The sequence below is a fragment of the Sciurus vulgaris genome (assembly GCF_902686455.1).
Source record: "Sciurus vulgaris genome assembly, chromosome: 17".
Classification (NCBI taxonomy): Eukaryota; Metazoa; Chordata; class Mammalia; order Rodentia; family Sciuridae; genus Sciurus; species Sciurus vulgaris.
Genome location: NC_136478.1, coordinates 2,521,885 through 2,537,153, shown reverse-complemented (window position 1 = coordinate 2,537,153; position 15,269 = coordinate 2,521,885). Strand labels below are relative to the sequence as shown.

General features: G+C 54.2%; 1 protein-coding gene across 3 annotated transcripts in view; it reads left to right on the top strand.

Annotated features, from left to right (window-relative positions):
• Window positions 1–7,455: 7,455 nt before the first annotated feature.
• The window catches only part of FOXC2 (forkhead box C2), a 48,111-nt gene continuing 40,297 nt past the window's right edge, over window positions 7,456–15,269 (top strand). For 2 of the 3 annotated variants that reach the window (XM_079119629.1, XM_079119628.1), the window contains exon 1: window positions 7,456–9,603. In XM_079119629.1, coding sequence (XP_078975755.1) covers window positions 7,927–9,435 — 1,509 coding nt within the window. In that variant the 5' untranslated portion in view covers window positions 7,456–7,926 and the 3' untranslated portion in view covers window positions 9,436–9,603. Of the gene's footprint in view, window positions 9,604–11,099; window positions 12,827–15,269 lie in introns of those variants that run through there. The other variant, XM_079119630.1, reaches the window with a different exon arrangement.

Below are 15,269 nucleotides of genomic sequence, written 5' to 3'. Positions count from 1 at the left end.
CTCCTGAGCCTGCTTGTGTTGTCTCACACGGGAGCTTTTGGGGGACACCACATCCAAGCTATTAACAGCTTGTCACAGACATTTCCTGATCTGAGTCCTTTAGAACCTGGCCAGAAGGAGTAGAGTGAAGTAGCAACGAGTGGCCAGGTGTGAGGATCCTGGCCGTAGATCTCTGAGCTGCATGACCTTAGTGTCTGAGACCACCCTGAGCTTCAGCATCCTCTGTGAAATGTGGGGAAGTATTTCCTTCATTTTAACAGGTGAGAGGAAGGGGCTAGCTGCTCACTCCTTGGGGGGCCCTGCAGGCAGGTGTCACACAGCTCCACAGCAATGCTGGTGGATGGCAAAGCTTAGGCCCCATGACAGCCAACCCTCCCCACAGGCACTCTGAGCTCCAGAGCCTGTGGCTTCCCAAGACCCCTCCTGGCTTTCCTGTCCACTGGCTGCCCTTCGTGAGGATTCTCCTGTCCAGGACTCCAGTGAGCAACCTGGCACTCCGTGGGAAGTGGCAACTGGGCAGGAATGTCTGAAGTGTCGTGATGACGTCTCCTTGTCCTTGCTGCCAGTACCCAGCCCAAGACTCGCCTGGCCTCCGGCTGCCGCGCTCCTGCCTCCCAGTCTCCTGCTCTTCTTCCCTGCCCTTCATCCCCCTGAACCCTGCAGCCGAACCCCGGCTGTGCCTCTGCAGCTTCCCATCCCTCTGCAGGCACAGTGCGAGCCGCCTGGCTGAGCAGCCTCGGCCTTGCTCGCCCTCACCTCTGCGCCTGCATCCCTGTGGCCCGAGTTCAGCCCCGCCTTCCTCCCTTTCTGGTTTTATTCATGTTTTTTCCTATCCCAGAAAACTGCTTCCCACTCCATCCCATTTTTGCAGGTAGAAAAATCCCACCTCACCAAGAATGAACTCTCTAAACTGTGGAGCGGGTGTCAATGGGCCACTGTGGGTTCATTGGTTGTAGCAAATGCACCCCCTGGGTACGCCATGGGTAGCCGGGAAGGCAGGCTGGGCAGGGACACTCGGGGTATCTCTGTACCTTCTGCTGGATTTTGCTGTGGACCTAACACTGCTGGAAGAATACAGTCTATAAAAACTACAAGGTCACCTTCCACTAGGAAGGTAAGAGGTGTTCTTGAAAAGCAAAAAGCACCTGCAGAAAAGCCAGCAAATAAATAAAAACCTGGAGGCTGGAGGGGTGGAGAGGGTTGGGAGCCTGCTCTGAGCTCCTCAGTGAGCCAAATGCTGACTTAGAACGCACGGGGTGTGTGACGGCCACACCACGCCAATCCGGGGAGCACTGTGGCCGTGTTTTGAAACATCCCCTTTGCATGTGAGAACCAGTCAATTTAGTCACAGTAAAATGATGACCATCTTTAAACACACAGCAGGAAGCCAGTCGGTCACAGCTCCAGGGCCAGGCAGAAAACGTGGTGGAAGCCTGTTTTGAGACACACTGTAGCTGCCAGAAGCAGCAGTTTCCAGGCCCTTCTGACTCAGTGCTGCTGGGGTTCAGCCGTGGCCGGGCTGTGCGTCCTCTTGCCCACCAGCGACTGGTGGCTCCCGAGCTGGAGGTGCACAGTGCTGGGGAGGCAGTGCCTTCACCTGCCTGCCCCAGGGAACTTTATCACTATGTAGTTATTTGAAGCTGCAGCAAATGCTTAATAAATATAACCATTTAAGAAGCCAGTAAGAGGTGGTAAAGGAACATTTCTCCCGATTCCAGCGTTGCCAGATGAACACAGGTTTCTCAGTTAAACTTGAATTTCAAATAAACGATGTATGCACAGTACGCTGCGCTCATTAGGCGTGCGTGCACGTGGACGCCCTTCCGTCTCAGTCCGCGACCAACCGGAAGCGCGGTCCAGCGCAGAGGTTCCCTTCTCCGTTTTGCAGGCCCGGCTTGCTGCCAGGCTCTCCGGGAGCGCCCGCAACACCGTGGGTGCTGGAGGCCGAGTCCAGAGGATGGGAGCTGGATGCCTGATGATCCTCCCCCACCCCTTAAGCAGCATCTTCCTAAAATTCGCCAGTAAATATTGGCATTGAATTCTGGGCTGAACCCCGCAGGGGAGAAAAGGCCTGTGGTTATGGCAGGGGAAGGGGAGGTGTCTCTGAAGCTCCTAAGTGACATCCACTTATTCAGCTTAGAACTTTGGAGCATGGCGTCTGCCCTGCCCCCAGCAGGATTCAACCCAGCTCAGGTGTCTCCATTCTGGACTGGGGGCAGGGCAGAGGACAAGCAGACAAGATCCTATCACAGGGGCCGGGCCTGACTGCTTCCTGCAGCTGGGAGATGAAACAGGAAGCAAGGGCAGGGAGTGGCTGGGAGCCGAGTGAGGGTCAGGCAATGTCACTATGAGTGCAAAGGCCCTGGGGCAGGCCCAGGCTGGGCTGGCATGGAAGCCCCTTGTGGGGTGCATGCATACAGAGGCTGAGGCTGGGGCAGGGGCGTCCTCACCTTTCACTGACTCCTAAAGGTGAAGAGGATCCTATGGTGCCAGTGGTGGCCTGATGCCCCTGGAGACTGCTCTGTGCTTCTTCTCCTTTATTCAGTTCTTTAAAGTTCCACTGGGACCTCCCCCAGCCCTTGCCACTCCCTGTGGGATCCCTGTGGGATGTCCCCAGTGGTAGCTGCTCCAGCAGAGGATGACTGGGGCATGACGCTGGCACAGTGCCCCACGCCGTCGGCCCTGGGCTGGTTTCCTCGTGAATCGGGAGATAGTCTTGGGGATCATCACACGTTCATCAATGAGCATGTGTGTGCACCTACTATGTGCTGAGCCATTGTGCAGGGCCCAAGGGTGGCAGGAGACAGGGTGCAGTTGCTACCTGCCTGCAAAGCCAGGTCATGTGTGGAGACATAAGGTTGCTGGACAGAAGTCAGCCTTCTCCTCTGCCAGAGTGCAGGGACACCTGCCCTTTCTGGCCTCTTGCTGTGCTGTGGACATATGACCCGCTCTGGCCTATCACCGTCTCTTCCAGACGGCAAGATTTAATTCTCGGGCATGATGTCCTCCTCTTTCCCCTGCCAAGATGATGGGAGCCAGGTGACAAGAGGCCACCTGTGAAAACCCAGGTTCCTGAGTGACTTGGGTGAGCAGAGCTCCCTGTGGAGCTGGGTTGACTCAGGATTAAATCTGAGACATGGGTTTTTGTTACTGCAGCATAACCTGTCTACACTGACTGATACATGGTGTAAACCAATCAGTTACATAAGGATGTGGATAATGACATGGACATTTGATATTATATGGGACATGTATCAAACTGGCAAGAGAAAAGCATGTAATTAATATCTTTAAAAAGAAACTTTTTTTAGTATTATGTTTTGGAAACATCTACGGTACTCTATTAAATATCTTGCATCTTTGTTAATTGTGGCAACTTTGAATATAAGACAGATAAAATCCTTAAAGAATCAGTTTTTAAAAATGTTATGGCTATTTATGATTGTTTTTCAGAAACTCTCAGAAGAGGAGAGGAGGACAGTGGGCCAATTAGGCCCTCCCTAAATAATTTGAAATTTCTTCCATGGAAAGACCTTGGCTTTGGGTCACGTTTTTTTCAATTTTCAGAGTAACAAAGGACTTTTTCTTCCAATTTTTTTAATTGAAAGATTTCAAACTTCCAGAAAAATCACAGAAAGAGTACAATGAACACTTATGCACCAGGAGTCCAAGAACTGATCTTCTACTGCATCTGTCTACCTCTGTCCCCTTCACCCACTGCCCCTGCTTTGGGCTGAGTCTTTTTAAATTTGCAGAGATGATAATGATCAGCCCCGCATGTGTTGCTATGTTCCTCACCACACATGGTGTTCACACTCGAGACTCTTCACCTCGACACACGATTATTATCTAAAACACTCTAGAGCCAGAATTTCCCCAGGTACCCTCAGACGTGTCTTTACTGTCTAGGATCACTTGGTCGCCCAGCTCTGTGACTCTTTTAGTCCTCCCTACTTGGCGTTCTGCGTGGCACTTCTCTGCCTTCACTCCCTGGAAGAGTCCTGCTCAGTAAAACAAGCGTGGATCCTTTTCACCAGGGACACACATTTTATCCCATAAGGCCATTTCTGTAAGTCAAATGACAACGGGTTTTACAAACTGACTTTGTCTGACAAGGCTCTGTTCCCAGGTAGCCTTTGGAAGCCGTCACAGCTCTGCTGTCCCGTCCTGTTCCCTGAATCCTCTGGCATCTCCTGGGCCTCAAGAGAGCTGTGGGGAGGATGGGGATGAAGCCAGGGGCGGCAGAGCACGGGCAGCATCCCCTGCACCGGTCCAGCCTGGAGCTCTCTCTCATGCCTCTAAAGCAGAAGAGGCTGCACCGGTGGCAGGCCTTCCTCGACCTTCCTCTACCTTCCTCGACCTTCCTCCCAGAAGCTTTCAGATCAGTTCCTCCCCTGAACTTTCTCACCAGTCCCCCAAACCCACATCGCACTTTGGACGCGGAAGACACGGAGGTGGGCACCCGTTCAACAACCCTCAGGGCCACCTGAAAGGTGCAGATTCTATTTGCTTAAAAACCTCGGAGGGTCTCCCTGGAGAAGGCTTCTTGCTCCCAAGAAGCTTCAAGGACATTTCTGTTTCCCAGCAGATCATGCTCGAAAGATGGCAAGGCTCTGGAAAACGCTGGGATTTTAAAATCCACCAGTGCGCAGTTTATTTACCTTCTCCCTCGCAGGTTTCCGCCGGCTTTACTCCTGCTGCGCAATGCGAAGGTGCGTCCGAAAGGTGTCAGCACCTTCACCAGCGCCAGACGCCCCCGGCTTTCCCTTCTCTTTTTGCAGAGCAGTTCCCATGTTGGACGCAAGATGGCGCCAACACCCACGGAGTCTGCTGAGCCAGGTGACTGAGCCCAGCCGCGCCAGGACGAGAAGTGACACGCTGTGAGGAAGAACCGAGCAATGTTCGTCTTTTTCATCGCTTATTATTTTAGCAATACACAGGGCCCTCTGGGAACCGATTTTGCTTTCAGCTCACTGACAACAAGGCCAGGAAGGGGGAAATCAGCAAGAAAATAGCAGCCCGCAATCCCGCTGGAAGGTTAAAGAAAGAATCGGAAATATGGTTTTTGCAAAGTCCAGGTGTGTTTTAATAACCTAAACAAACATCTTTCCCAGGGTCCGACTGAACAGAGAAGAAATCTAATCCCAGGAGCAAAGGAAAATGTCTCTCTCACCTTTTCTGTCTTGGTCTTGAGGATCTCTTTCCTGGCCTCCACTCTTCTTGGGTGGGAGAGGAGGTTAATAAATTTGGCAACTCAACCAAAGTTCTCAGACGACTCTGGTTTAAACCTGGACTCTCTGGTAGATACAAACTCAGGCAGAAACTAACATTTTAGAATTTGTTTTTCAGTCTTCAGGTACTTTGAGTTTTGCCTTATGCTGTGATAAAGCTATTTAAAACACACACCCGGGCACATACACACACCTCGTAAAAGCAGAGTAAATGGTGTCCCTCCAAGAAGCCTACAGACCGAGAGCGCTCTTCATCAGTAGTTCTGCGTTTCCAGCGAAACTGCGAGAACTCAGCATGCCTGGAGTGCACTTCAGGAGAAAGGTACTTTTACTGTCACATTCTTATTTTTTGAAAGATGAATGCAAAAATATTAGAGGTATTTAAAAAAATAAAGTTGTGGGGATTTGGAGGCAGGAGAGAAGGCACACCATCTCCTCTGAGCTGAGGACTGGGCAGTTTTATTTTACTTGGTTGGAAAAGTTGTGTGTGGGGGGATCAAGTTAGAGAAAGAACCTAGAATGCCCATAAAATAGTGTCTCAAAAGTAAATACTCACGGCAGGAGGAGGCTGTTTTGTGCTTTCCTTTTGGTTTTGAATTTATCAGGTGTCAAAGATAAGGCACGCAAATATTTTTGTGTTCTTTCATTGAAAATGAATGCGAGGTCCCTACTTTCTTCTAAAGGAGACTTGAGGGGTGGATTCTCCAACACCCTTTTGCTGAGAATTTAATAAGAGTTAGGAACAGAAACACAAATGTTTTATCTGCAATCCTCTTCCCGACTCAACCGGACCAACAGCTTCCAAAAGACTTGGGGCCGGCGTCCAGCCTCTGCTGAGGCGAGTCCCAGCCCTTCTAGGGAAGCGGACAAAGGGGGCTCCGTTTTTCGAGGTGTCAAGGAATAAATAATCGGTCCCCAAATAAACAAACTGTCTAGGGGATTCCTAGAGGCGAGGGGAAAACTTTGAAGTTGAGGCCCTGGGAGTCGCTCCAGGTCAGCACCTGGAATAATTAGAACCCCGGGGACGTCTTCGACCGTCAGCACCAGCCCCCCGAAAAGCCCTGGACGTCAACTCTTCTTATCAAAACTCAACAAAACAAAAAAGACTAAAATACAAAAAGTCAACTTGAAGAATCCCAAGGGGACTCTGCCAGGAGCGGAGGTAGACTGCGCCCTGGGGTCGGCGTTGGGCAGCGGCAGGGAAGCGTCCAAGCTCCGAGGCCCCCGGTGCTCCGCGCGGTGCTCTCCGCGTCTTCGGGCAAAGCCCCCGCGGAAAGCAGGCTCCGGTTTCTCCGCCCGGCGGAGCGACCCAGGCTCTAACCGGCCGGGTGGGCTGCTGCCCTGTTCTGGTCTCCGGGGAGCGCGGCGGCGAGCTTGTCAACGGAATTTATATCTGGGAGAGACCCGCGGCGCTGGGGCGGTGGGCTGCCGAGGTCGGCGAGGAGGGAGGGGAGCCCGGCGTTGCTGCCACTTCTCACCAAACCCCACGGCGCAGCTCGGAGACTCGGAGCCTCGCCGAACCCAGGCGGAGTCAAGGGATCGCTTTCCCAGGTTGTCACCACCTTCCGACACGCTTTCCCAGGTACCCGGAGCCCGGGAGCCGGGGGACTCGCCTTCCACGCCGCGCCTCTCAAACCGCACAGGTCGATCCCCCGGCCCGGACCTGGCGCCCCGCCGTGGATCATTGATTACGGTCCTAAACAGGGATGGCGCCCAGCGCTGGCCCTCCCCCTCCAACCCGGCACGTTCGCTTTTAATCCACAATCTAGGCCGCGATAATTGGGAATCCAATAATTCGCCTCGTCGCTCATTAATAAGAAAATCCTCCCAGGGTCTTTGCTATTCACAAGGTGTTCAGGGAGCTACTTGGCTGCACTCACCAACTCGATTTTATCTTTCAAACTTATTTTTCGCAAAGAAACTTCTATCTTTTTTTCCCTTGACACGTGGGCCCATTAACCAAAATATCATAATAAAATAAATTTTATTAAGATAACTCATTTTTTAAAAGTCTTTTCAAGTTAGGACTGAGCTGCAGAAAGGGCGAGTGCTGCGCGGATGGGTCTTAGAGCCGCCGGATTCCTGCGCTCCTCGCCCTGATTGGTGCCATCTCCCCATAGCTGTCGGGTGATTGGCCCAAAGTTCCAGGAGGGGGCGCGGCCTGAGGAAAGTAAAAACTCGCTTTCGGCAAGAAGACTTTTGAAACTTTTCCCAATCCCTAAAAGGGACTTTGCCTCGCTTTCCGGGCTCCGCAGGGCAACCACTCTGAACCCCGGCTCGCTGACCCTCAGAGCTGCCGATTTGCTGGGGGACTTGGAGAGCCGCTTTCTCCCTCCTTGCGCGGACCAGGGGGCCACTCTTGGTCCACTGCGCGCGTGGCGTCTCCGCTGCGACCAGCCGCCTGCGGGGCTGCCACCCTCCGGGCCTCGAGAGCGCGCGGGCGAGCTGGGCCGGAGCTGCGGTCGCCCAGGGCGCGCCCTCCAGGATGCTGACCCGCCCAGTCCGCTGAACTCGAGCGCTCCTCCTCAGCCCGAGCGCCGGCGCCTCCTCCACCTCGTCCCGAGGCTTCGCTCCGCCGGGGCTGTCCCCACCGGCTCTTTCCTCTCTCGCGCCTCGCTCTCACTCTCCAGGCCTTCCTCGCTCCCCCGGCCGCAGTCCGTGCGTGCAGGCGGCGGCGATCCGTCTCGGACGCAGCATGCAGGCGCGCTACTCGGTGACCGACCCCAACGCCCTGGGAGTGGTGCCCTACTTGAGCGAGCAGAATTACTACCGGGCGGCGGGCAGCTACGGCGGCATGGCCAGCCCCATGGGCGTCTACTCAGGCCACCCGGAGCAATACGGCGCGGGCATGGGCCGCTCCTACGCGCCCTACCACCACCACCAGCCCGCGGCGCCCAAGGACCTGGTAAAGCCGCCCTACAGCTACATCGCTCTCATAACCATGGCGATCCAGAACGCGCCAGAGAAGAAGATCACCCTGAACGGCATCTACCAGTTCATCATGGACCGTTTCCCCTTCTACAGAGAAAATAAGCAGGGCTGGCAGAACAGTATCCGCCACAACCTCTCTCTCAACGAGTGCTTCGTCAAGGTGCCCCGCGACGACAAGAAACCTGGCAAGGGCAGCTACTGGACGCTGGACCCTGACTCCTACAATATGTTCGAAAACGGCAGCTTCCTGCGGCGCCGGCGGCGCTTCAAAAAGAAGGACGTGCCCAAGGAAAAGGAGGAGCGGGGCCACCTCAAGGAGCCGCCCCCGCAGGCGTCCAAGGGCGCCCCGGCCGGGCCCCCCCTAGCGGACGCCCCCAAGGAGGCCGAGAAGAAAGTGGTGATCAAGAGCGAGGCGGCATCGCCGGCGCTGCCGGTCATCACCAAGGTGGAGACGCTGAGCCCCGAGAGCGCGCTCCAGGGCAGCCCGCGCAGCGCGGCCTCCACGCCGGCGGGCTCTCCCGACGGCTCGCTGCCGGAGCACCACGCAGCGGCGCCCAACGGGTTGCCCGGCTTTAGCGTGGAGAACATCATGACGCTGCGAACGTCGCCGCCGGGCGGCGAACTGAGCCCCGCGGCCGGGCGCGCGGGCCTGGTGGTGCCGCCGCTGGCGCTGCCCTACGCTGCCGCGCCGCCTGCCGCCTATGGTCAGCCGTGCGCGCAGGGCCTGGAGGCCGGGGGCGCGGGGGGCTACCAGTGCAGCATGCGCGCCATGAGCCTGTACACTGGGGCCGAGCGACCCGCTCACATGTGCGTCCCGCCCGCCCTGGACGAGGCCCTCTCGGATCACCCGAGCGGCCCCGCATCACCGCTGAGCGCCCTCAACCTCGCAGCTGGCCAGGAGGGCGCGCTCGCTGCTGCGGGCCACCACCACCAGCATCACGGTCACCACCACCACCACCCGCAGGCACCACCACCCCCACCCGCTCCGCAGCCCCAGCCCGCGCCGCAGCCCGGGTCCGCAGCGGCCCCGGCGGCTTCGTGGTATCTCAATCACAGCGGGGACCTAAACCACCTCTCCGGCCATACGTTCGCGGCCCAGCAGCAGACTTTCCCCAACGTCCGGGAGATGTTCAACTCCCATCGGCTGGGAATTGAAAATTCGACCCTCGGGGAGTCCCAGGTGAGCAATGCGAGCTGTCAGCTGCCCTACAGAGCCACGCCGTCCCTCTACCGCCACGCCACCCCCTATTCCTACGACTGCACGAAATACTGACCCGCCCCAGCCTTTCCCTGCTCCGGGCCTCGCCTCCAGGCGCGATCCTGTCAGACTTCGAAGGCTGCAGAGACAGACACAAAGAAACAAAACATGTCCACCGACTCTTTCTCAGACCCGGGAGCAGAGAGCTCGTGCGCCCGCCTCCAGCCATCTGAAGCTGTGCAGGTAACTTTAGTCCGCCGCCCCGTTTCTGGGATCCCAGGAAGTCCCTCTAAAGGGATGCAGCCCAGCGAGATGAATACCGATTTTTAAATCCCCCTCCCCTACCAGGACGCTGTGCTCTTCTCCACATGGGGTTTCAAAGATTTAAGTTATGGACCAAAATCCCGTAGCGACCCATTAATGACTTTCTGTAGAAACCCCCACAGGGGTCCGGGAGTCTCTATAGATAACGTATGTGCTGTGTATAATTTTAAATTTCTCTAACTGTGCTGTACAAATGTGTGGATTTGTAATCAGGCTATGTTGTTGTTGTTCAGAGCCATTAATATAATATTTAAAGTTGAGTTCACTGGATAATTTTTCATCTTGCCCAACCATTTCTACCAAATTGAATTCAAGAAAGCTCTGTGGGATTTTTCCCCCCTGTACAATTATGAAATATAATTCTTTCCCCTGTTGTAGGTCTTTTACAAAACAAGAAAATAATTTATTTTTTTTGTCAGTGGATAAAGAAGTCAAGTATCTGATACTTTTTATTTACAAAGTGTGATGGTTTTGTATAGTAGATTCCACCCTCCATATTCCTAAAAGAAAAATCTTAAAAATTTTAACTTCATCAGTGTTTGTCTTATGTGGTCTTAATTGTTGTATTTACCTTAAAATAAACCCATACTGTTTTTTTGCCCAAAGTTCGGCAATGTGTTTGTGTTCTTATATTAAAAAACAAACAAAAACAAAAAAAAAAAAAAACCCAAAAAACCAAGGTGTGTTTCCAAACTCACCTTTTCTGACTATTTTTGCTACACAGGTGGCTGTGTATGTAGGCACATACGTATGATCACAGGAGAGTGGGAGCACTCCCCTACTGTCTTATTTAGTGACAGAGAAGTCTTTCCATTAATTAAAACATCCCCAAATAGTTTTTTTTTCCCTTGAGCCAATCTGAGAACAGTCCCCTTGCACGGGGCTTCCTGAGGGACCCTGAGCTGGTCAGTTGCTGCAATGCATTCTGTTATATGCAGAAAAAAGTGCCGATTGTCAAAACAAAACAGTGCCATTCCTTTTCAATGTCCAGCTGTCCCCAATTTAGTAGGCAAAGGAGGATAAACACTACCCGTTTGCTAACAGTAAGCCACGGTGAGTCCTGCCTTCTTTCCCTTGATTTCCTAAAATGCGGGCTTCTCTCGCTCACTTCGGTGGTTTTCCAGAGAAGAATTTGGACTGGGCCAGCGAGGGTCCGAAGGGGATTGATTCTCTAGCATTTACTTTTTTCTGCCTTAGTGGCCAGTTTAGAGGTGGATTTCAGACCAATTTACTTCCCTATTTGATTTCTAAATCTTTACCCTAATGCAGTGAATAAATTTCAAAACTCACTGCCCTCTGAAAATAAATTGATGCTTTTGGAGTTCTAAATTTTAATCAATTTCTTCAGGATGTTAAATAATAAGGAGATCATTACTCTTTCCAATTTTGGTGTTTCATTTTTTAATTTTCGATAGCAGTATAGCCTTTGTGAAATGTGGCTGGGGAATGTCTTTCTTATCTGTTTTGCTGGGATCTACGACTCTCCTGCTGGCCTCTGCCTGTGAGTTTTGGGACCCCAGCTTCAGCAGTTCCACCCAGCAGGTGAGCTGTACTTTGCCCTGGCAAAGCTCTTTGTGAATTTAACATTCCAGGGGACGGGCGACTTTGCTCACGGTGGCTTTGCTTGGTGCAGTGCCGACCACTGACCACTGACCACTGTAACCGGGTGTTGTTGTGTTTTCCAAATGGCCTTTTGCCTCTGTGCCACGTTAGAATAGAGTCCGGGGAAGTCTGAAGCACAGTAATCTCCCCCACATGTGCAGCACAGATTCTTTCAATCTGGGCTGCAGAGGTGGCCCCTGGTTAAGGCTTAAAGCCCGCGCGTTGGTTCTTTCCATAGGTGCGGACTGGGAACTTGACTTGGGTAGGCCCCTAGGCCAGCCATGCTTGAGTTCAGGGAACAGGAGGAGGTCACTAAAGAAGGGGGTCCTCTCCTAGTGGCAGAACCAGGTGGCCTGAGCCCTGGCTCCGGCCAGCCAGTCTGGTTTCATTTTGCTTCTGCTCTCTTCCTGCCACTGGCCCAAGAGGACCGACCGCTCTGGACCCAGAGTTCTCCTCCAGATGTTCCAAAAAGGCCTCCCTGGAAGCTTACCCTGTCTTAAGGTTCGGAACGCTTGCTGTCCTGTGGATGACGAGACCTGAGCGACGCACGGAAAACGAAGGAGAGAAGTGGATGGAGTGTGGCAGAGACTGCGGGAGTTGCCACCTGACCGAGCTGGGCTTTTGCGCCTTTAGGAAAGCTTCTTAAAGAAGTCTCAGCTGCAAGTGGGTCGCTGGAGGAGGTCTGCTCCCCAGCCTCATACAGCCACTGCGATGGGTCCTTCCATTCCTCTGGGACGGTGGGCTGCGTGGGACGGTCATATCTGGGGCTTTACTCGGACCTCCGGAGGCGGGAGAGTGGAGAGTCGGGACATGGAGGTGTCGGCCAGGGCACTCCGTGACTCTCTCCGGAAGTCTGGAACCAAGAGGGCCGCGTAGAAGCCTGGTCCCGTCTGCTGCGTGTTGCACGCGGCGCTCCAAGCTCCTCGGCAGCTCCTGCGCGGACCTCAGGCCTCGGGGTAGCAGCCTCCCTCCCGCCCAGTGGAGGAGCCCGCAGCGCAATGCTGAGCACAGCTGCCTAAAGCGTCGCCCCGCTGGCTTGCAGGTATTCACAGCCACCCCAAGTGTCTGCTACCTGGCCAGAAAGGACCTGGGAAAGGACCTGGGCGTCAGACACAGGCTGTCTTTGATTCACATACCAACTGGCTGCCTCTCTCTTAGGCCTTTCTGACCTTGGGAAGCCCAGGACCTTCTAGAAAAAGGGGGGGAGGTCTGGAAGGAAGGGTCTGACGCCTGGCCTCACCGGCCTGACTCTGGGGCTGGGTGGGCTCTGCAGGCCACCAAACACATCTACCATGTGCTTCATGGAAGACTGAGACCACAGACCACCTCCTAGTTCTCAGAAAGGGACTGCCAGTGTCATGCCTCGCCCGGCCTCTTCCAGAGCTGCAGTGGATCTGCAGCCTGGTGGACCTCACTGCTCTGGCTCCAGTGACTTGCCCCCGAAGATGACGATTCTGCAGTGACTTACCTCCTGAATCGCTCACTCCTTGGACTGGAAATCCCAAGACCACATCTGCAAGAAGGAACCTCTGTACCTCCCTTACACTCTTGATCTGTAAAATGCACAGGCTACCAACACAGACCTGCTCCTTCCACCTGGTGCAGCCAAGGGCTTTGTGATGAACCCTCTCTTATCCAGCTACCCTCCCCCTACTCATGAGAAATGAAGATCAGAAATTACAAGAAGAAAGGGAAGGGTCCTGGGAACTTCAGCGTTCGGCTCATAAATCTTCCAGGGTCTTCTCCTCCCCTTTATCCTGCCACTGCTGGGGGTGGGGGGCGGCCACTGACATCACTGGCAGAGAGTCCTGCACAGCCCCAAAGCCAGGAGGCCGTTTGCAGCTCCCTGCCGAGAAGGAGCCAGTTGGATAGCGATCACCAGCTCCTCATCCTGGCTCCAAATCCAAACGGGGGAGGGGGCTGTTGGGTAGGACTGGCTGATGGAAACTTATTGTTACCCAGAGCTGAGGTGGATGGAGATGGAACACAGAGAAAAGACACTTCAGGAGAACCAAAGTCGGAAGGCACTGTGGCCTTGAGTCCTGCACCCAGCCCTCAGGGACCCTGTCCCGCATGGGCATCTGCCACTGTCCACCCCTGTCTCACGTGCCGTGGAGCAGATGTGGGTCAGTGAAAGTCTGATGTTCCACACCTTAGGTGCAGCTTGCTAGTGACACTAAGGTTCACTGCCTCAGCTCCAGGTGAGGGACAGGCTGGGCTGGAGCCGCTGGGGCTGCCCTCCCTCTAGGATGCTTTCTTACACCACATATTTGAAATGCTTTCCCAAACTTTGAGATGCGTTCCCTGCCTGCCTCTTTTTGCATGGCCTCAGCTCTCCAAGGCGTTTGAAATGTTTGCTTTTTGACAGAGGCATGCAAGGAGGGGGTGGAATGTTTCAGGGTTTGGAAGGTTGGCAGCCACCGGTCCCTGTTCCCTGTTCGGGGACAGGCCCCTGTGCCTGGGAAGACGCCACCAACCTTTGACTCCTGCCAGGCCTCCCCTCAGTTTTTCAACAGTCCCTCTCTGCAGCAAAGGAGAGCAGGGTGTCTCGTGTAGGGTGATTTTTGCGGATGACACTTTGGGTGCTGTGGTTTTTCCAGATGTCAGGCTTGCTGGGCACTTCATCCCGGGGCTGTGAGCGTGTGAAGAGCTGGAACGGAGTGGGCAGGCTGAGAAGAGAGCTGGCATCCTGGTGCCTTCAAGAGAATGGAGCTGGGAAGCAGTCTCCGCCCCCTCTTCTGGGTTGCAGCGTAGTCCCAGGAACCCCAGGCTCATGCCACCCAGGCTGGGAGGTCAGATGACCAGAGAGGCCCCTTCAGAGGGCCCTGGTTCTGCCCTGTGCCGTCCCTCTCCTGGTGGCCCTCTGGCCTTATTTCTCACCCAGCTTCATGTTATCGTCTAGGCAGCCTTCCCAGGGCAGCCTTCCTTCCTTCCTTCCTTCCTTCCTTCCTTCCTTCCTTCCTTCCTTCCTTCCTTCCTTCCTTCCTTCGGGTTCTTTCTTTCTTTGTAGTGCTGGGGAAATGAACCCAGGGCACTCACTGAGCTACATCCCCAACCCCTTTTTATTTTTTATTTTTTATTTTTGAGACAGGGCCTTGCTGAATCACCTAGGCTGGTCTGCAACTTACAATCCTCCTGCCTCAGCCTCCCCAGTTGCTGGGATTACAGGCAGGTGCCCGTGGGCCCAGCTCCTCCTGGACTCTTCCTAAGGCCTAAAGCCAAATGTGGATGCACCAACTCAGGTCCTTACAAACAGGCTAGTAGAGGGCTCATGTGACCTGGCCCCATTACCTGAAGCTCTCTGGACCAGTTTCTCCACTGGAAGAAAAAAAAAAAAGAAAGAATAGGATGGTCAAATAGGATTGCTGTGAGGATTAAGGAACATGCATGCGCTGTGTGTAGTAAGGAAGGACCTACTCGGCTATGGGATTTTCCTGGAGAACAGAACGGAAAGGGTTCTTTGGTCTCTGTGGCTTGTGTCTACTGCTGTGCTTGCGCGGGGTGGCGCCTCAGCAGCTCATTCTGAGCCTTTCATTCCTGGGAACGAGGTGATCTGTAAGCATGTGGTCATTCAGGATGCCCTGCCCTCTGACTGACTGAGCATCCTGTGGACCCAGCTGGGTTGCCATTAATTTCCCATCCTGGTCCCAGGCCCATTGCCCCCATACCCACCACCAAGAGAAGGACAGCAGACCCTGTGGCCCAGCTCAGAGTCTGTGGGAGGGGAGGGGAGAGAGGATCTCCTGGGCTTGTAAGAAGGACTCTGGGCTTCTCCAGGTTCCCAGCTCTTGGGTGTGGCACCTTCTCCTTTATGGAGGCCCTGCTGGGTGTCTCCTCCAGAGAATCTTTCTCAGTTCCTCAAGGGACCAGACCCCAGAGCACCAGGTTGCGGGGCAACCGTGTGAGTTCTGATCCCTGTTGTGGTGTTCACCAGCACTGGGGTGTTGTGTTCAACCTCAGTTTTGTCATCTGTAAAATGGATA